The sequence below is a fragment of the Bombus vancouverensis genome, chromosome 15 (genome assembly GCF_051014615.1).
Source record: "Bombus vancouverensis nearcticus chromosome 15, iyBomVanc1_principal, whole genome shotgun sequence".
Taxonomy (NCBI): domain Eukaryota; kingdom Metazoa; phylum Arthropoda; class Insecta; order Hymenoptera; family Apidae; genus Bombus; species Bombus vancouverensis.
In genome coordinates, this window is record NC_134925.1 from 10,144,353 (window position 1) to 10,166,400 (window position 22,048).

At 33.6% G+C, this 22,048-nt stretch overlaps 3 protein-coding genes across 5 annotated transcripts; 1 reads left to right on the top strand and 2 right to left on the bottom strand.

Moving 5' to 3' along the window:
- Positions 1–435: 435 nt before the first annotated feature.
- Positions 436–2,229, top strand: LOC117166162 (trypsin-7). Its single transcript, XM_033349915.2, has 6 exons — positions 436–579; positions 853–935; positions 1,201–1,289; positions 1,365–1,623; positions 1,794–1,946; positions 2,034–2,229. The coding sequence occupies exons 1-6, from the start codon at positions 534–536 to the stop codon at positions 2,175–2,177; spliced, it is 774 nt and encodes a 257-aa protein (XP_033205806.1). The 5' UTR covers positions 436–533; the 3' UTR covers positions 2,178–2,229.
- Positions 2,175–7,253, bottom strand: LOC117166159 (uncharacterized). Of its 2 annotated transcripts, none has more exons than XM_033349912.2 (7): positions 4,507–7,253; positions 3,942–4,172; positions 3,679–3,820; positions 3,472–3,605; positions 3,145–3,348; positions 2,777–3,062; positions 2,175–2,683 (listed from the first exon to the last, which is right to left on the bottom strand). In XM_033349912.2, the coding sequence occupies exons 2-7, from the start codon at positions 4,151–4,153 to the stop codon at positions 2,375–2,377; spliced, it is 1,287 nt and encodes a 428-aa protein (XP_033205803.2). In that variant the 5' UTR covers positions 4,154–4,172; positions 4,507–7,253; the 3' UTR covers positions 2,175–2,374. The 2 variants fall into 2 exon arrangements, with proteins under 2 accessions (XP_033205803.2, XP_033205802.2); XM_033349911.2 differs by lacking the exon at positions 4,507–7,253 and adding an exon at positions 4,368–4,468.
- A 1,757-nt stretch (positions 7,254–9,010) lies between these two features.
- Positions 9,011–21,333, bottom strand: Slik (Sterile20-like kinase). 2 transcript variants are annotated; one of them, XM_076624721.1, is made up of 13 exons: positions 20,956–21,333; positions 19,250–19,852; positions 19,001–19,165; positions 18,714–18,912; positions 18,496–18,626; positions 17,675–17,998; positions 16,380–16,464; positions 16,136–16,296; positions 15,551–16,065; positions 14,915–15,441; positions 12,541–14,768; positions 10,341–10,481; positions 9,011–10,253 (listed from the first exon to the last, which is right to left on the bottom strand). In XM_076624721.1, exons 2-13 carry the CDS (start codon positions 19,406–19,408, stop codon positions 10,182–10,184), a joined length of 4,707 nt encoding a protein of 1,568 aa, XP_076480836.1. In that variant the 5' UTR covers positions 19,409–19,852; positions 20,956–21,333; the 3' UTR covers positions 9,011–10,181. The 2 variants fall into 2 exon arrangements, with proteins under 2 accessions (XP_076480836.1, XP_076480835.1); XM_076624720.1 differs by lacking the exons at positions 9,011–10,253; positions 10,341–10,481 and adding an exon at positions 11,589–12,240 and having other exon boundaries at positions 20,956–21,331.
- Positions 21,334–22,048: the final 715 nt, after the last annotated feature.

Below are 22,048 nucleotides of genomic sequence, written 5' to 3' on the forward strand. Positions count from 1 at the left end.
TATGAAGCTTCTTCGACACCCCTTATAGCTGTCCACGCTTCGTTCCTTTACTTTTTTGTAATTATTAAACTATGTACTTTGCGCGAGCTCTTATGTTTCTTTGAAATCAATTTCTTTTACGTGCCCACACTAAAAAATTATTGTAATTGTAATTCTTATATAATTTCTTAATAGAATGGGAAAATGATCAAGAAATAAAAAATAATATATGTTGCTCTATATTACGTACGTATATATGTTGCTCTATTTTTCGATAAATATTTCGATAAGTATTATTACGTCTGTTTTCCACGAACTTACGAAACTAATTTCTAAATAATAGCTCATTTAACCTGTGCGTGTAATCTAACGATAACGTTACCGACCGCCCCTCGCAAACAGTAATTTTACGACCGTTACAACAAATTCTCGTATAATTACGTTAAAAGCGTTTCATTTTCCGATAAGCTTCGGGGATAAATTGGGCAATCGGTGCGTAAAACTCACTTTACACTGGATAAAGCAAAAACAGTCACGAATAAGCTACGTTCAATATGAACGAACTTCTTTTCTGTGCTATTCCCCTTTTACTGCTCGGATGTAAGTATGCGAATATGGATATATTTTTCAGTATGTCGAACAAGACAGATCAGCATTCCTATTTTCAGCACTTCCATTTACAAACTTTTTATACGTGTCTTTTTATACGCTTGTGTCATTTTATATACATACGTACATATTTCATTCTTGCACTTGTACATATTTCATTCTAAAATAACGTCTTAACTTTATCCCGTACACGAAATAAATAATAACGATAGACGAATAAAACTTAAAAGACATGCTTCTGACGGGACTTTCGAATATCTGTAGCGAAGACGAGGGGACAGGAGCTGCCAGCGGTAGATCGAATCGTCGATGGAGCACCTATCAATATTACGGAAGTTCCATATATGGTAAATAATTATATCGATCATTAGATCTCTTGTTTCTTAAATTAACTGAAAATATTCATGTATTTGAAAGATTTACATTCACAAACTTATGTTAAACTTATGCAACACGTCTTTCTACGTGTCTTATTGTACTAACCTTTATACAATGACAGCACTTTCTCCCATCTGAAACGAATAATAATAAATAATAAAATTCGTTAGAGATAACGAGTAACTGACCAAACAAAACTAACGACGTTAATAATGGAATGATTATCTGCAATAGTTATCGTACAGAGCAAATAATGAACACGCGTGCGGTGCTGGTATCATCAATAGAGAGTGGGGAGTAACTGCTGCTCACTGTGTCGTTCCGTAAGTAAAAAAACCTTTTCAAATTCGATTTTGAATTTCGTTTTTTTGTGTTTAATTTTGATTCGATTGACATAGATTTATCGACAATCCCGAATTTTCGATAACCGTCCGTAGTGGATCTAGCAAATTCGATACTGGTGGTGTTATTCACAATGTAACGACGCTTACTTACCACGAAAATTACGATGAAGGAAACAACGATTACGATATTGCGGTATTCAAAGTGCATCCACCGTTTGAATTTAACAACGCGACACAACCTGTCAAGTTGCCTGAGGGCAGTGAAACCGTTGACACAAATTGGGGTTTAATCGCCGGTTGGGGCTACTTCATCGTAAGTTTATTCGTAGAAGGTCTATCCTCTGTTCAATATTAACTTGTTAATCGGGTCATCCCTTGTAACCCAGAAAGAATTAAATAGCCGATATCTTGGGCATAATAATATTTTTATTCAAGGGCTCTATATTTCTTACGTTGAATTGTAGCAGACAAACAAACTTTTAGGATTTCGATCCTGTATTATCGGAGACTCTGCAATACGTTATAGTGCCGAAAATGAAGAGAGAGAAATGCATGGCGGACTACAAAGGCAAATATGAAGTAACAGAGCGGCAGGTTTGTTACGGATTTTCAGAAGGAGGAAAAGATTCGTGCAAGGTAAATCATAATATATTTTATAACAAGCAGAGACATTGACTCTGCTCTGAAGTCTAACTTACTCTGAATATCATTGATCTTTTATAGGGTGATTCTGGTGGTCCATTGGTTAACAAGGGTATCATGATCGGTATAACCTCGTGGGGCCCCGATTGCGGTGGATCACACGAACCTGGCGTTTACACCGACGTTATCGGGCTAGCAGAATGGATTAAAAATAAAACTATGTGATCTTTTATAACTTGCACAATAATTTTAATAAATTTGCTTCACGGTTTCGAAACTGACAGTGGAATCAGAAATTCTAAATCGATCACGTCATTCATCATCGGCTTTATACAACATCAGTATCATTAATAAAATCAATATTATGAAAAACTTATAAAACTGTAATATTATATTTAACAGTTTTTAACAGTTATTTATATTTATACACTTCCTTTCGGTATGACTAACTCAACAGTTTCTTGATCTTTGGATAATACAAATCTAGCCCTCTTATAGTTCAAAAGATTTGCTTTCCTTTGCGCTGACCACACTTCGTATCCGAGTTTATAGAATTTTGGCAAACGGTCGAAACCTCCAGCATCGGCTAACGCATTGTTGTAATCCCATTGTTTGTCACTTAATTTGTGTGCATGTCTTTTCTTCGAGGTTTTTAACTTCAACTCTTCCAGCATAATTGATCTTGTTGGTAAGTTTGCTCTTTTCTCTAATAATGCAAGGAAGTATTGTATCTGGAAAATTTACATCTATATATCCGCTACTCGCATGTTTAATAATATTCATATACACGTTTAATATAATATTTAATATATCAATCGTATTACTTGCATGTGAAACATAGGAAATGGAACAACGACAGTAGGCACTCCAACGATACACATTGTAGGATGGTCAATATTAATTAAATGTTTATATAAAGGAGTCACGAAGTTATTATCTACTCGAATTCCACAGTTTTCGTCTAGAAATGGAAAACTGTACCGATACCCCGTACAAAACATAAATACGTCTACCGTAATGGAATTTTGATCTTTTAAAAGAATATTCCCTTCCTCTATCTTTTCCACACCTAACACCTCGATTACGTTTGGTGGTAAGGGGCTATTTAATCTATATGCATTGAAAATATGATGCTTTAATTTCTTCATTGAAAATTAATTAAGTAACTATATTCCAAAATTATTGGAAGTACCTTTCATTATTATGGCTTAAATATATTCGAAATGCGTGGTGAGCCAAATCAAGAGCGATGTCGACTCCGGAAGCAGCTGCTCCCAAGATTAAAACGCTTTTACCAGAAAAATCTTCTGACTTTCGATATGAATGACTGTGTAGTATCGTACCCGGAAATTTTTCGATTCCTGGTATCATTGGTATGTAAGGATCGAAGTAATGTCTAAATCAAATATAATTAAAACAAAATTAATAAAATATCATTGAAAAACAATTAAATTAAATAAAAACGAAATTTAAGCCTATCACGAATCGTTACGATATTTAATATTTATGAAAAACGTACCCATTACAGATCATTATAACGTTAAAGATACTTTCTTTCTCTTCTTTTGTTTTTACAACTTTTGTTCGTACAGCCCATTCTTCTTTGCCTTCGGCTGAAATTTGCAATCGAACGGATTCTACTCGTGTTCCAAACTATAACATTATACCTTTCATAGCAAGTCAATAAAAATTTTCTCACACAACAACGAGACTTATTCCCGCTTACCTGAATATGTTTAAGTAAATCAAAGTATTCCGCGTAATTCTGTAAATATGTGCGAACTTCCTGATGTGTCACACAACATGGTTCTTCAGCGTTCAATCTCTGGTAATCAGGGAAATTCATAATTTTCGCCGGTAAATTAGTTCTACAATGACAAATCCAGTATTCTGCTTCTATTTTTAACAGTTACTCGATAGACATAACATAACGTAAAATAAGTTGAAAAATTAATTAAGTAAATTAAAAATAAGTGCACAAAATTAAACCTTAAGTCTCGATACATGCTCGAATGAACGGGCAAACCATTTTCGTCGACTTCAGTTGCTTCTTTGTAAACCCATGTACCGCCGATATCATTTGTTTGCTCGAAAACATTCAATTCGAAATTCAAACTTCGCGCAAAGTGTCTAGCTGCGCAGAGGCCAGCTGCGCCGGCTCCTATTACGCATACCTTTCTCTTTTTCATCGATTCAGCCATTTGCAGATTCGTACGTAACCTATGCAATAAAGAACATTGCGTTGATTATCAAAGAAACAAGTATATACATTTATATAAGACGTTTAGACTTTATTTTAGGATGAACTCAAGTATTTCGTTTCTCTATAAGTATCTATCATAATTTCATATATAATCATTTCAATTTTAAATTGAATTAAATTACTTTTAAAAAGCATACAATTTAAACATTTACATTAAAAAACGAATAAGCGAAGATATTCGTGTATACATTGTTAATTAATAAATTAGTCAAATTTCAAGAGTTATCTTTGTAAGTAATCAGAAACACGAAATAGCTTTTGCTAGATGTTCGATAGCCGCTTGCAACTTACGCTTTATTATATATTTAAATGAAGGTATATCCTGGCACCTAACACAAAGGTTCGCACTTGCGTCAACAAAATTACAGCTTTAGTTTACTCCCGTCCTATTTTATATCCTTCGAGAAAGACACGAAGAGGAATTTAAACAAAGACGAAAACGGATAAAATAAAAAGCCACATTCTTATCAGCGTAATAATATCACTATTTTGCTCCTGCACTACGCGGTTAAGCGCGGTTGACAGATGACTACTTTGATAAAGTTTTTACGAACTGTAAACACAGATATCTTGTTGAAATCTCGTAATTAAACTATTCCAACTGTAGAAGTAAAATATTTATTGTAGTATTTTTTATAACATTACCATGTAAATGATCATAACATTAGTCTTACAATCTATATTAATGCTCGATATTGAATTCAATTATATCTAGTATTGAGCAATTAATTGTAAAGACTCTATGTTACAACGATATATCTCTGCATATGGTTTTCAGTCGATGTCGCATCAATTAAGTGAGAGTTATCATATAAAAAGTTATCTCTCTTTAATTACTCGTTTGTTAGAACTATTGTGTATATATATATATGTCGGATTAAGGTTGGAATTTTGGGCGTTCGATGAACCTTCACTCAAATTTATCATCGCGGATATAGCTGATGTTTATTGGTACAAATGTGGGCACTACAAAAGGCTATAAGTAATAGCGGCTATCGGATGGTCGAGATGTTGATGACAACGAATTCAGGTTCGATAACGAATCCACGGTCCACGGGATGACGAATGCAATGTGATACACGAATAACTCCACGTACAAGTAAAACTTATCTGCATGAACTCCAAAAAAAAAAAACTCCAAGTGGAACTGCCCTTATATATTCCTCTCCCCACCTCTCGGATCAATCTTTGTTTTTAGGGAAAGCCATATAATCATTCCATATCTCTGTCAGGTACACATCCCTCCCGTGACCGTGGCTACGTTCAGTGACCCGCTATGTCACTTAGAGCCCAAGCCCATCGTCATAAAGCCGGATTGGAACATTAAAACTATTTCTTATTTTTATTACTTAAGTGTAGCTATAGTAAAAATCTGGACCAGGGTATTGGAGTTTTTCCCAACATTCCAAAAGGGAAGTCCCGATGTCCTTTCATCTCCGACATATATACCAACTGGGAACTCTCTAGCTCGCACAAGATAGATAAAATTTACTTTAAATAACTATATCTGTCGCAAATTACTTTCATTCACATACCGAATAAAACAAACAAATATTAATCCGGTATAAACAACATCAAAACAATCGATTAGTTTGACGTTCGTTAGACACAAAATTAAGAAATCTTGCGTTATGCCTTGTTCAGATTAATCGAACTGTTTATCGATATAATCATAACAGTCGTGTACCATTTCGTATAACGCATACATAATATATTTATAGAAATTCTCTGCGACAGGTGTTGAAGTACATTCGTGAGCCACTGTATGTATGTAAAATTATAATTATAATTATAAACATAATAGAAATATTGTATATAGAATATATGACAGAATATAAAATACAGAAAAAGTAGAGGTTTGGGGGAACCAATATCAACAAGTACGAAACTGTAAATAGCAGGTCAAGGAAAGAACCTCAACTTCATTTGAAACTTGCAAGCATATTTCATGTCAGATCAAGTAACATAACAGTCAAATGACTCGATTAATGAGTATAAACGAAGAAACTTGGGAAAAATATTTCAAGAGAACCAAGTAAATGAAATTTTATGCCGATGAAGAATTTCGAATTACTTTAGATTCCTAGAAAATTCAAGTGACTTGATAAATCTGAGCAAGGCTTTAAGGTCGCTAAAAAAAGCTAATAGAAGGGAGACAAAGCAAGACAGTCGTAGTAACAGGTAATTTGAAAAGCACAAGGTGGTAATACGCTGTTGAATCGTGCAGCAGCTTGGCGCGGGTGACGTGGAAGTAGAAATCAGTAGCACGAATGTAGAAGTAGAAATCGACCGAGGCGCACTGTCTTTGTACGAAAACTTCGTAATTCCATTTTTTTTCTCAACGAACGTTTTCCTTAATGTTATCTCTAGATTCAAATTGACTCGCACATTTTCTCCTTAATCAACTACTTCGGCAAATTTCTACATCTAATAGTCCACTTAATTATATCGATCTATTTTCAAATTCAAGAAATGCTAGTACGGTGTCTGTTCCGAGCGCTCATCACTGTCAAAATGGCTACTCATATGCACCACATTTGGAAAGCGATTATGTTACTGTTATGTTACTTAGTTGCGTGTAATCAACTCGTTTGTTGCATTCTGAGACGAATTTTAATAAGATCTATAAGATCGCACTCCTATTTCAAAAACATTCTTGCATGTCACTCGTTTCACTGACTTGATTTCTGTCAAACTTTTCCTCGCGTAAATCGTCGAATCAAACTCTCTATCGTAAGAAGTACGAGCGTGAAACTCGTAACAATTTTTATTGCACAAACACGCTTACTCAATTATAAGAATGCGTAGATATCCTAATACCTTGGATCGTTACTTGTATATATATCAACTGTTATATCACTTACACTCTGAATTCAATTTCTTGAACTTAACAACGAATAAATTCACTTACAATTCTTTATCTATGTAAATCATTCTATTTCCTATCTTTGTTAATAAAATACGAATTCATTATTTTTTCTTCGCAAGAACGACGGTCTTGTATTTCTTAAAGATCAGCCACGAAATCGATTACTGACGAAAAGGTTTAATGTATATATGTATATCTATGTACGTTGTATATGTGTAAAATAAACTCAATCTAAGATGAATAAACACACAGATGCGTAAAGTCGATCGAATACATACAATAAGGTTTAGAAGTAAAAAAAAAAAAATGCTCTGTTCTGAAATCATAAACGAGAATTTCTTTGTATACCGCTTACATAAAAAGCTTTATATTACACAATAAACGTTCGAGATGTTGATTCTTCAATTCCTTCTGAAATGTAAGTTTCGGAATAAAGGTAAAATTCGGAATATTTCTGATCGAAATTAAAATAGGTATAAATATTTAATAAATATTTTTGTAGTGTAACCGATTAGTACGTTTCATCTAAATCAGAAAATAAAATAAAGTATTAATTTCCTTCGTTTGTAAGACAATTTTTAGCAAGCTTCGTTTCTTAGTGTAAAATAATCTCATTTTCCGATTTCTTTCCCTTTTACTTGTTCTCAGTCTATTGATTTCTTATGTGTAGAAGTATGCGCCTGCATGTCAGGTTGCGACTCAATGTTAAACATATTGGTAATAACGAAATTCTTGTAATGGATACAAATCAAAAAAAAAAAAAAATCGTAACAAACAGTTTCCTGTGCTTAAACACTGTACGTACAATGATTAAGAACGAAAGAAGCATTCGGCAAAAAACAAGAAATAAAGAGAAAAACAATCCTAACGGTGACTATTCGCACAAATCGAAACAATAAAGTCGATTCCGACCCTCTTTACATTACATCGTATTTTAATCGTCGTAGTATAAATATTTTCAATCGAATATACAACGCACACGACAATGGCTTCGTCCTCTTTTCTCTTCTGTTTGTTAATTCTTTGCAATAATTCCCACGTACAATGCACACGTGCTTGATGATTAAAAAATTCATTAGCCCTATATAAAATTCCCATATAGTCACTGCTGGAACTTGCGCTATCGATCCCCCGTTCGTTTATAGGTAAACGAATCTCCGGTCTACTTCCGTAGTTTCGTATTTTTCATACAATTGATCCCTTTTAAGAAGAACCAGATGCATCGTCCTCTCGATGAATAAAAAAACATAAAATCTTTGACAGAATAGGATCCAACAGGCACGATTAACGAGTATTTTCTAACAATTGCAGCGCACGACACAAATTCGACAAAGGGCAGTATTAAGATTTTCTTTTTTTTCATATCATGCCTCATACTTTTCCTTTATATTCCCAAAATCTTAACGTTTCAAGAATACATATATGTACATATGCTTTGGCAAACGTCCTCTTTCCTTTTCCTTTTTTAATTAAATGAACAACTATGTTTTTCGTACTTCGTGTTATTTACGTCATACGTAGCATCATTTCCAACCAAGAAAGAACTCGAGCGAAGATTGATCGCAAAACACGCGGTCAAATTTCACTTGAGTTAGCCGTAACATCGCAAAATCATTTTACCCATGTGTGATATACATCCACGGTGAGAAGGATCATCCGACGAAATGGATCCATTTTCTACGTGTTTCGCAAGAAACTGGGTAAATGAATTGCTCGCAAAGATTCGTCGTAAACATTATTCTCGATACGATAAAGTAGAATAATCAAAATATATCAAACAATTCATTCTGATTCTCTATATACAAAGTTCCTTGATCGATTATCGTACTAATAAGCACGATACCAGATAGATTAACGTGAACAAACAGAGATATAAAAATTAATAGTACTGTACAATTAAAGGAAATAAAGAAGATAAAAAGGGAAAACGAAAGGAAATATTTTATACAAATATGCTTCTTTACATCTAGGACGAGCGTTAGCCACACATGCTCGTTTTGAATACGCATCAAAGAAATCCTCTACAATGTCCTCGGACTATATAGACGCGCAGTAAGCAATCATACATTGTATATATTTGGCGTGAACCTTTGATTCGTATTGTTGAACGTTTATTTACTAAAAATATATCCGTATCTCGATAAAAAAAACAATCTATCAATGGAGATTTAGCGTTCTCTTTACAAACAATACAACTCGTTGAACATTCTAATAATGAAGACGCGACGATTACACGTTTGTTCAGATACGACGACGCTTCGATTCGAAAGTGGCACCTGAACGCTGCGTGCATCGGTTTAAAACACGCGCGCAATTACGATCTACATTTATGCTTGCTTCAACACCGAATCCTCGCAAATGCCTGTATCCTGACATTCGACAGCACAACAAGCATATACATGTATATACATTCGACAATCGAAAATATACTTTTTCCACGTGTGCATTATGTACGCATAAAATCGCTAGATATTCTACGAACACACTAGACACTGTCACGTGTATTCACGATAGGATGGTAAGTTGTCCTCGAATTGTCTCAATGACTCTAGTTCAATATGCATGCGTATATAAGATGTAGAAAAAATGTATTTATTGTAGGATCACGTACACCATTGATCACGAGAACACGTTTGTTCTTCAAAGTTCTCAGGAGAAATGATCATCGGGCGGATTGTATGGTCTGTATGTATCCAGTATATTTTCGACAAGATCGCCGTAAGAAATTCATCTCATTTATATATAACAATTCATATTTGATATATAAAATATATCTTAAGAGAGAAAACCGACTTTCTAATCTCTTCTTCTTCTCTTCGTTTCTTGAAAACGTTAAAAGTTTGTTAGTTATTTCGCAGTTCGGTCACAACATATGTATGTATGTATATCATTGCAAAGCGATGCTCCGAAATCACAGATGTTCACAACGTTTTACATAGTTATCGGTATTTCATCGAATTAAAGAAAATAGTTCTTCCATGTATAACCGATCGCTGAATAGCCACACTTTGCACGCCAAGCATCGCCTATCGTGTGTTTCATGTTATAGATCTTATTACAATCAAAACGAATTACTCGCCGGTCCTTGTTCCAAAATTTAAGCCAGATCGAATAGCCGTGCAAAGAGCTCGCGTAACTTGACCTTCGAATTACCTCGACATTTGGAGCTCTGTGATTCATTCGTTATTCTTAAGGGGTAAGAAAATTTCATTTCGGTTCGACGATAGAGATTAATTAGACATTAACCCTCGCTCACCGAAGAAAGCGAACTACGTGTAGAACCAACTGTATGATGCGTCAAGTCGGTAAGATCTGTTGGTAAGCACAATGGTATCGCGCTTGGCCCGTAAATCGCCTCTTGTTCCTCCAGTTGTAACGCAAACTGTTCTTCCAATTTCTGTAAAGGAAAATTTTGAGATATTCAAATAAATAGATAATACATAATGTGTGAAATAGCGATGGATATAAACGGTGTTCCCTACGAATAAGTTTCAAGAAAACTAAATCGCTTTAAAGAATTAAAGAGAAATGTATAGATCTCGTGGAGCTAATCGTTTAATTGCTCTTAATCGCTTATACTATATCTATGCCTTATTTACTCTATATTCGCATCAACAGACGTTTTTTAGACTGACCTTGTTTATTACCTAGTAGACCGTTCTCATATCCAGTCGTGGAATCTCTTTCCCGACATGTTGCGTGTTGGATTCTTAATGAAAGAGGTACGTAATAAAAGTGGGAATAACATAATCTAACGTACACATTGGAAACACTTATATGAGAACCCTTGATATGTATAAGCATTTACCGCACATTTTTACTACGTCCGGTAAGTATACAACATATAGCCCACAATTATCACCGATTCACCCTGTTATGATCTTTACTTAATAACCATCGAAAAGCTGCTATCGAGATACGACACTTGCATATATTATTATCGATAATACAACGAACGATAAACGTCTAATTAAACATAAAGTCTGCATAAAGTACCATTCTATTTTACTAATAATAAGTATGAGTGCTTGTTAATATTCTGTGAACATTAATGATCGTCAACTGAAATATCCCGTGGAACTTTATGTTCATCAGCGATGGAAACTTGACAAATGTTCTGCACATGAACGATAAATCTACGACATCGTAATATAACAATGACATTTCATCCATAAGTTAATTAATGCCAGCTACTTATTCTTTAACATTTCAATACTTAGAGAACCATAGACTTTTACCTAGTAGCTAACAATGACACGCCCTTATCGATTTACGAATACGTGTTTTGTTGATTTTTATATCTTTTTTAAGAGTGACAAACAAAACTGATGTTATAAATTAATTATTTCCTGGCGATATATTACTGCTCGTTCAAGTGTTATTCCGTATAAGCCCAAACAATATACATTTTCCTTGGAATTGGTTACGCAAAAATATATTAAAAATATATTAAATGTACATATATATGTATGTAGGGGAGAGGGAGAAGACAAATTCATACGTATACGTATGTACATATACATATATAGTAATGAGTGTATACAGCATTTAAACAAACGATAAATATTGGGAAATAAATGAAGCAACGGTGAGTAAAGCGGGCATGTTACCCTTGAATGCACAAAGCATAATTCAACGAGAGAAACTTCGAAATAATAAAAAGATAGGTCTTAAGAAAACATCTATAAAAATGTTGAATGAAAATCCAAATTTGTTTTCTGAAATAAATGCTAAATCGAACGAGACATCAAACGAAAAACTGGATTACGATAAGTTACAAGATTATTTCGAAACTTCTCTCTCAATAACGAAAACATTTGAAAGGAGACACAACAAAATATTCGGAGTATTTACTATCTACGAGACGAAGGAGGTGGTACCAGATCTGGTTTGGATCGACTTCGTGATAGCATGCCATTAATGGAACCGGTGTCCGAACTACTGACTCTTAGAGACACCCTTGGAATGGTAAATGGAGAAGGAGACGTTGGAGTAGAGCGGGGCAAACGCGGAGATTTCTTCCAACTTTCAAAATAAAAGAGAGAATAATCTATACATAAAAGGGGAGAAGAGAAACCACTACGACTCGAGGGCAAATAGTCTCGGTAACGAGCTTCCAATGCTTCCATTTCAGCCGTCAGCTCAGCTTCTAACTTCTATAACAAGTACATTAAGCTTATTTCAGTATAACCATGCTTGTTTCTATTAAGCTTACTTAAAAATCGCGATTCATTCATATCTCTTCTCGCGCTGGTCATCGATCATCGTATGAGCCACAGGACATGGAAACCTATGACTTCGCTCTACGTATAATCGTTATCAAGAAGATAAAAAGAAGAAAACATGAAAGAGTAGACAAGAAGACAGAAAAAGAGAGCAAAAGAGAGGAAAGGAGAAAAGAAAAGCTTCGCGAAATATGAAAGGCAAAGTAACAAGGAAAATTAATATTAATTTACCTGTTTTCGTGGCTTGAGTTGCCCTTTCCATTCACGAAGCTCTTTACCATACGCCTCTTCTAATTCCTTTAGTTTCAATGTCTCGTGTTCCATCAACATCTTTCTCTTTTCGTTTTGCAGCTGTTCCAGTTCTTTGATTGTGGCATCGCTTTGCGCTCTTACCTCTTCCAACTGCCGTGAATGCTTTAATTCGAATCTTTGCTGCTCGGCTCTATATCGTTTTTTCTCATTCTCTTGGAATTTTTTCAATTTCTCTCTTTCAGCATCGGGATCCGGCGCGATAATCGACGACATAGAAATCCTCATAGATTCTCTGAACATCATTTCACGCGCCTTCATCTCGTTGCGAATTCTTTTCGGCAAATTTCTACGTTCCACCGTCTGTCGTTTAATCAGTTCCTCCTCTTTTCGTTGATTCATTCTCTTCATTTGTTCCAATTCCTTTTCATGACGTATCAGCATCTGGTGTCTTTGTAAAAAGAAAATATCCTTTAGCTGTTTCTTCAACAACTGCTGTTTCTCATGAATGTGCCGTTCTTCTTGCTCCCAAATCGCTGCCTCTCGAGCTCTCATCAACTGTTGCTTCTGCTGCAAAAATTGCCTTTCCATTAAAGCAATTTTCTCGCGATGACTATCAGATAATCTTCTCAACAATAGTTCATGACTTTCGTTAAGCTTATCTAAAAAGTGCTTTTCCCTTTCCTCGTGTTCAGCCTCCAATTTTTCTTTGCGTATCTTAAATGCACTCTTCCTCTTATCTTTCGGCATTAAATCTACTTCATGCTTAAGTAACTTTAGTTCCTGTTTCAATCCCTCACGGAACTGTTTCAATTCCCTTTCTTGCTCACTACGAATCTTTTTCGAAGCGAGCCTAAGATCGGCCTCCTGTTGCGCTTCCGCTCGCTCGATTTGTTGCCTCTGTTGCCGAGCGAGTGTTTCCAGATCAGTTTCGGCATTTCTTTCCAAAAGTTGTCTCTCTTGCTCGAAACGTTTCTCTTGTTGATCTTTGTTAAACTGTGCCTTTTGCGATAAATCCTGAAACTGTTTCTGCTCCATTTTCTGTAGCATCTTTAATTCCCTTAGCTCTTGCTTCCTAAAGATTTGATCGTCATAAACTTTACCGTTTTCATCATCGCCGTAAATTACCTTCGACGTCGTCGTAGTAACTACGACACCATCGATCTCAAACTTTCTAGTTCGCTTTCTCGTCTTTTTCTTCAAATTCATCATTTGAATATCTTCTTTCGTTCTTGTTGGTCGTGGTATATCACGATTATAATCGGGCTTCCGTCGCAATACTACTTCCTCGTCCACTTCCGCCGATTGTCCTTGACTTAGATGATTTTCCTTGCTGGATTCCCTACTATCCTGACTTATCGTGGTAGAAATGGATTCAGCATCGGAGCGATCTATGCTCTTACTGGGCGTATGCGACCTTGTCGATCCAGATTCACTTTGAGATCTAGATCCTTCGAAGCTATCCGGAGATACTCTTTTCTCTTTGTATCCTTTATTTACTTCTTTTTGTTTAAGCGTTTTCAACGTTTTCTCGTCCATAGGAGTAACCATTGCAGATTTATCGTTCTTCAACAAACCATTCATTTTCTTGGAACTTCTTTCCACTTCATCGATATCTATGGATTCTATAGTCGTCCCAGCAACTATCATTTTAGTAATTTCATCTCCGCTATCGCTTTTTGTACTCGACATTTCGATTAAGCTTGCGTCACTGTGAGAAGAAAAAGTTCGTACGGCTTCGTGTTTATTAAGTATCGAGGAATCTTTCACTTGTTCCTTATCTTCGCCGACGGTAACGACAGAAACGTGACTAGTGTCCTGCAATTCGTCTATGATCGGACTCACAATGAGAACCTCGGATTCGTCTAACTTCTTGCCAACTCTTTTAGAAACGTCTGTAAGAATTATAGGTTGCTCTTGGGGCATGTACTCTAAGCTATCTAAACTAGGAAAGCCGTCATCGTCGGTTGAACTTTCGTTCACTTGTGTTTTGTTTAATTCATTCGCTACAATAACAACTTCCGATGTTGGAGGAGGTTGACGACAAGAAGGACTCGCTGCCAGTGACACAGCATCGACAAGAACCGGAGGATGCGTCGTTACTACAGTTACTTGACTAACGTTGCTCGCAAGACTATTCGATAAATCTGGACTATCTGCTGTGATCCGGACGGTTGATGTATTTGGACGTATTTCTTGGTCGGATTTACCTGAAAGATCAATACGTATTCCTTTATTCCTATAAGTATTAATAATCCACTTCTAATCTTATAACATGAACTAAATATTTACGACTATTGTTATAAACAATAAACTAATTGTATAATGTAAAATGATAAAGTAACTTTGATTTTACCGGTAATGACAACTACATTATCACCGCTGCTTCTTCTCGAAGCATTTCTAATGGGAGTTGATGTAATTACTGATACATTCACTGAAGAACCTTTTTTCTCACAGTTTACGTTATCGCTGTTGCTCGTCATATTTTCGTAATTGTGTTCTTTACTTGGCCATTTTTTATCCCGTTTCCCGTCAAATTCGTCCGAAAAGTTTTCTAACGAAACATATCTGGAAGATCCTTCGCTATGACTTTTGACAACAGATTCTGGTTTAGATGTTCCATAATCAGTTTTAACATCTTCAGTAGAACATGCTTTAACGATATTTTTTTCGGATGCGCTTGCAGTTAGATCTCGTTGAGATAACGTCTCCATAGAAGAAATACTCATTCGCATTTCAGTATCCATCGAAAACCGTTTCTCTAAAACTGCATTTAACTTTTGCTCTACAGATTTTCGTTTTTCTTGTAAACTCTTATAATTTTCTTCTGATGAAGATTGTCCTTTAACTTGTATATCAGCTGGAGTTTTCTTTTCAATTCTGAAATTTAATGTCCTTCATATAAATAATTAATATTAAATTAGATATAAATTCAAACAAACATGTGCGAATATGTCGATGAAAATTTAACACAACTAGAAATAAGTACCTGTTCTTTTCTTCTAAAGACGATTGTTTATTGAATACTGGTTTCGTCCAATCTTCGGCCAATTCTAATTTAACTGGTGCTGATTTCCTTTTCTCTTCTAATGATAATTGTGTTCTCGGTGATGAATTCGTCTTATTATCTACAGATCTTTGCCTGATATCACCTTTGTTTGCATCATCTATCTTATTCTTCTCTCTTTCATTATTATCTGGTACATTCTTTTCTAAACTAGGTAGTACGCTTGTTTTCTCGGAGAGCGCGTCTACACTTGTTTGTTCCTTACCTATCATTTCTTGAGCAGACTGAGACGGTTCGTTTTTGTCTCTCTGTTGCTTATCAGTAATCTTACATTCATTTAATACTTCTGCATCGCTTTGTTTATCAATCATTTTCAAATTATTTTCCTTATCTTCAATTTTACTATTCTGTCGCATAAGTGGCGGAGGAGGTGCAGGCCCTTTTTCTCGAGATACCCTACGTTCGTTTGTTTCATTTGTACTAGGAGGTTTAGGTGCCTGAAAATTAAATTACGATGTTATTGCTATTTATTTAAAAATATCTACAATTGATTAAAAAGAAATGTACTTGTTTTTTCTCAACAGAGACAGGTATGTTGTCTTTTGATTCTGCTTTACGTAATTTCTTGTTTCTATCCTCCTTTTCACCATCCCTGTTAATTTCTCGTTTATGATTTTCTTCTTTTTTCGCTGACACAGGTGATGCAACAAGATTTTCCTTTTCAGAAACTGAAAAAAGAAATATAAGCACAATTTATAATAATTTTCAGCGTTACCTAAACGACATTTAATATAGTATAAATCATATTTACTCTGAACATCAGCGTCACTGCGCATAGACGCAGAGTCATCTCCGAGTTGATCCAGCTCCAGAGGAAGCTGAGATGTACGTTGCTCCTGAAATTTGTATGATTCTATTTTATTTACATATGATTATATAATTCATACACACGATACAATTCATAATTAAGAATATCCAAACTGATACAAAATACGAAATGTAACTTCTAAGAATAATAAAGTATGCAAAATGGAGGAATTATTAAAATACCAAAAAAGATAAGAAGAATTATTACTTTACATGAATATGAAAACAAAAAATAGTGAAAATAAAAATACATAATTAATATATTTTTATAAAAATTGCCATAATATTAATTATGGCAAACATTATGGTCTAATATGAATAAATTTCATATAAAAATAGCTTATGCACTGCAGTTGTAAAAACAATAAAAATAGCGAAGAACTGTAATAATATGTACAAAAAATACATTGAAATCAAGTTACACAACACTTATTGCATAAGCTACTGACCTGACAAACGCAGGGATGATGGGGCTGGCGAGGCCCAGGAGAGCCGCATGCACAGCCAAATTATCCAAATTACAATACCATATTTATTAGGATATCATTAGATTAAATGTTACAAAGAAAAACAAAATGAAAAGTTTAATAAAATTTTTAAAATTATGATGTCAAATAGTACCATATGTAACAAATAATAAATGTAATAATAATTCAAATACATATTTATAATTTTTATGAGAATAAAATTACCGTATTAATTTGGCAAATTAAAGAGAAGCATACTTTTACAACGCATATTACATGCATGAATCTGTCTAAGATATTATGCATGTTCATCATGCATAAGTATAACAAAGAGTAATTATGTGTTGTATGAAACTGAGATGGAATTTATTAAAGATTTACATAACCGCATACAAAAATACTTCATTACAATTATAAACTTCCGGAATACAAATAAATATTTTTCATTTTCTAATCGTGTAAGAACGACTAATAAATTTGAACAATTCAATCTATGTGGTTTGTTCAAAAGCAGCTTACCAATCCGTTGATACTGTTCTCTGTGCTTTTTCGCTTTTTTGGCCTTCTATCAAAACGAAAGCGTGTAACAACGTATATACATGTTAATACCGTTTATAAAGCTCTATACATCGTTACGAATTAAAAGATCGCAAAGTTATAAAGCGTTATTTTCACACAAAGGTTATTCGAATAGAAAATTTTCATTTTTGCATCTCTTCTTAATTAACTAAATTAAATTAACGACAATTAACAATATAGAATTAAAAACTACCTCTGTTTCTTCATCAACCAATTCTTCCTCAACAACATCAGCCTTATATTCCAATAATAAATCTCTGATTGGTTTTGAATCCAAATTACGATTTATAAACGGATGTTTCAACAACTCATCAGCTGTAGGTCGCGACGTTGGATCCTTTATAAGGGCTTTTGCAATAAAATCATTAAAATCTTTGCTCCATTTTCCGGGTTGATCAAGTTTTGGTGGATCGCTTTTTTGTATTTTAAGAAGAACGCGCATTGGAGACATTTCATGGTTTGGTGGTTCCATTTGCGCAAATTCGATTAAAGTAATACCAAGTGACCAAATGTCTACCTGTATATAAGATATATACATATTTATATATTTATATGAAAAATATTAACCCTTCGCGGACAGGACGGTTCGAAGTCAACCGTACTGTGAGGCCGAGCTACTGCCGCGATAGTCATTTAAAATTGCCAGCGCACATTTCTGCTTAGACGCGTTTTTCATTCATAGATGTCAAATTCTAGACATATGTACATGCACAGATTCTCCACAGGATAAATAAAATAACACACATTTGAGTCTTTTGGTTCTATCAGTTGTTTTCGCCGAACGCGTATATGAGTTTCTCGTCCATAGCGATGCGTTTACGTGAGACGCATATATGAGTCGTTCAGCTTTATAATTGTTTTCGCCAAATGCATATATGAGTTCCTTGGCCAAATTGGTGGCTTACGCAGATCACATATATGCGGCGGTAGCCCGCAAAGGGTTAATTATAAAATAAAAACGTCATATCAATATCTAAGCACAAAAAACGTATAATTTAGAAATGTGCTACTCACTTTGAAATCATAAGGATTATCTCTAAATGTCTCACATAACACTACTTCTGGAGCCATCCAATATGGTGTTCCAATAAATGTGTCATGTTTTTGTAAAGTATGCTTGTTTTTTGCAGATACTCCAAAGTCAGCTGTGGACAAGGTAATTTTTTAATTTTTCTTTATATATAGAATATAAAATAGTAATTATATATGAATTTGGAAAGTATGAGGATTACCTAATTTTACTCCCCCTGCCATTGTTAATAAAACATTTCCTGCCTTTAAATCCCTATGGATAACTTTAGATTTGTGTAAAAATGCAAGACCTTTGGTCATATGTTGACATATATAGGCTATTTGTGGTTCTGTTAAAGCTTTTGCCAATTCAACCATTATAGAATCAACAGCACCACCATCACAATATTCTATTAACATCTATAAATTTATATTAATAGAATTATACAAATGCTAATTGAGAAATATAGATATTAAACCTATAAGTATTATATAACTGTAAACATACCCATAGTTTACCCTCAATAAAATATGCTTCATGTAATTCAACAACATTTGGGTGTTTACACTCTGATAAAATATCTATCTCGATCATAAAATCACTAAGATCATCTTCTCCTTCCAGTGCACACATTTTTGCAGCAGCAAGCTGTTGAGTTTGCCTGTGCTGTGCCTGAAATATTCGATACTTGTTTAATAAATTGAACAATTACAACTAGAAGCATTTGATTATGAAATTATATAAACAATGTATTACCTTATAAACTTTCCCAAATGCCCCATCTCCTAATTCACCTATCATTTCCCAGAATTCTTCTGGGTTACAATCCATTTTAATATTATTGTACAATTTCTTTTTCTTCGCGTCATTTCCACCGAAGTGGAATGCCTTTTTTAAATTTGATAAGAATGACATTTTTGTGATTCTTATTTAATATATTCGCATGTATAAAAATTACACTTCTATTACATTATGTCATAAAACTCAGTAATGTTTATCATTAGCAACAAATATGTACTTTACACTTAAACATAAATCTTATGTAGTTCTTAAATGATTCATTGTTATATGAAATCATTACAAGATGCATAAAATCATCTTTCCCTTATATATACTTTTGCATACTTTCCATTATTTTAACATATTTTCTACTAGAATAGAAAACATTCTAAAACACATATTTGGCTTATATCCCTGTTTCATACCAGGGGATTGTACCAAATCTCTCCCACATCTTGACACCATATAGTCAATATCCACTAATTAGCAAATATATTGTTTAAATAAATAGTAATGCAAATGTAAAGAATGAAACCCATCATTAACAATTTTTTACTTTTACTCCTAATATATATCAAGCTGAAATAAAGAAAAATTACATTAAAAATTACAATAATATATTTACAATATTGTCTAATATATTTAGAAGTGATACTACTAAGATGATATTTATTACTTCTTAAATTTAATTTAAATGAACTAAGGCATTACACATATAAAAATCATAAATATAATATGCATAAGGATATATCATACATTTTTAGGAGAAAAAGATATAATCAAATGAATAGAATTTGAAAAATACATATTAGAATATAACTGATATTAACAACATTAACATAATATTACTTATTCAGTAAAATGAGTAAATATGAAAAGTACGAATAAAATACTTATGATAAAACCATTATATATATATATATATATGTATATCAAAAAGATAAGTATAATAAAAGTAATGTTACTAACATTCAATGCAAATTCAACAGTTTCTTATTAATTTTAGAAGCTCATACTATCTGATTAGTATACTTGGTTGCTTCACTGATAAATTGTATTAAGCTACACTTTTTAATATCTATTTACTTATCTATGAAAGGTTTAAGATATACATATAATCAATTTTATCTATTTATTCAATAAGAAATACAAATTTGATTGATCTACAAATAAAAAGAAATAAAGAAATTCTTTGAACTATAAGAGCAAAAAACTACGAGATCAGAAAAGTGCTGAGAATGTCAAAATTGACGGTCACGAGGTTGACACAATTTTGACAAGTAATCTACAGCCGTATCTGTCCGCCATCGTTTTGTAAATACACTTTCTCCGTCTTGTACGTGTTAGAAATCTATCAAAGATGAAATTTGTGAAAATAAAACTACATCAGAATCATCTAAATATTTCAGACGAAAATTATAATAAAAAACAATGTATCTACGTATTTTGAATACAACGACAAAATTTCCCGTCATCTATGCTGTTTGTTAGCTTGGTAAAGCCGACGTATTTCTCTCGATTCAAGGTTTGAGAAATCGCAAAAGAACGTTTTAATCTTAGTCATACGAGGCAGTGACACAAATACATCATTAATATGATAATGATATAAAGAATTTCTTGGATTTTTTTTCTTGAAAAATATGATTTTTTAAAAAAAATCTGTAGACACATCCTCTGCTCACCTTCTCTTTTAATGATCCACCACGAAATAGGCACACTTCGTCTCGACTAATATCACCGATGATCCACTGAAAATCTTCAGATTCCACTGTTCACACTGACTGCACGTATCATCAAGAAATCCACCGTTCAAAATCCAAATATTTGAAAGAATGTGAAAACTATCGTGCGTGAAATCAGTAAACTAGACGGACCCGCACGTACGGCCATTTTCAGTAACACACGCACATCACACATTCTACTGTACCACGCCTGGAAGTGACGTAATCAATCGGCAAGTGTGCCTGTATTCTGTAAGAGGTTCTCTAACTTACGAATGCATCTTAAATGCATTTTTAACAGACTATGCAACCATTTCGCAAAATATCTCTTATGACAGTCAATGTATATATAGTGACTACAAAAAGCATTTGTACATAGCATTATTTCCTACATTTCGTTTCCATAGTATTAAATTTTTGTAGTTCTATGAAAGTATTATTAAACGTTACAACATTTAATATAATTAGACGCAATTAAGTAGTATGTAAATATTATTATAAATACAATGATGTGCAAATATTTTTTGTAGCTATATTTCCAAATCAGCTACAATAAAACAGTAATAATAAAATCTGCGCTTTACTTAGGAGATTATGAGCACCAAAAAAATTATATATTCTATGATTCTAGCATAAAAATTTCGTTTCCTTTTTACGATAATTCAATTTTTATAATAGCCTCACATACTGAGTAGCTCTGCACATATGAAAATTAAGCATTCGTTATATTAAGTTATAGAATTGATTTTACGATATGTCACTGTAGTTACGGAAGCCTTCTAAATATATAATCTTATTAAATGTTGTGAAACAAGTTTGTTTTAGCACAAAATGTCATCAAATTAATATTATGCTTAACCATAGTACTATTATATTATAATGCTTCATTTACAACGTATTTAGAGATAAAATTCTTTCTATAAATAGTATTTACCAGTTGTGTTAGCTTTCATATTAAAAGATAATTATTTTATATTCATAAAATTTGTTAGAATACAAGAAAAGAAAGTTTTAGAAAACCAGATAGGTACGAAATAGAAATAAGAATCTTTCT

Excerpts from the sequence above, each read along its gene's own strand:
- LOC117166162 (XM_033349915.2), top strand. The coding sequence starts at position 534 with ATGAACGAACTTCTTTTCTGTGCTATTCCCCTTTTACTGCTCGGAT. Across the intron at positions 580-852 it reads TCCCCTTTTACTGCTCGGAT|CGAAGACGAGGGGACAGGAG; the intron begins GTAAGTATGCGA and ends GAATATCTGTAG. Across the intron at positions 936-1,200 it reads TTACGGAAGTTCCATATATG|TTATCGTACAGAGCAAATAA; the intron begins GTAAATAATTAT and ends TATCTGCAATAG.
- LOC117166159 (XM_033349911.2), bottom strand. The coding sequence starts at position 4,405 with ATGTATACACGAATATCTTCGCTTATTCGTTTTTTAAT. Across the intron at positions 3,349-3,471 it reads GTTATAATGATCTGTAATGG|ACATTACTTCGATCCTTACA; the intron begins GTACGTTTTTCA and ends TATTTGATTTAG. Across the intron at positions 3,063-3,144 it reads TTAAGCCATAATAATGAAAG|ATTAAATAGCCCCTTACCAC; the intron begins GTACTTCCAATA and ends CAATGCATATAG.
- Slik (XM_076624720.1), bottom strand. The coding sequence starts at position 19,408 with ATGTCATTCTTATCAAATTTAAAAAAGGCATTCCACTTCGGTGGAAAT. Across the intron at positions 18,627-18,713 it reads GGCAGGGGGAGTAAAATTAG|CTGACTTTGGAGTATCTGCA; the intron begins GTAATCCTCATA and ends CCTTGTCCACAG. Across the intron at positions 16,297-16,379 it reads CAGTGACGCTGATGTTCAGA|TTTCTGAAAAGGAAAATCTT; the intron begins GTAAATATGATT and ends TTCTTTTTTCAG.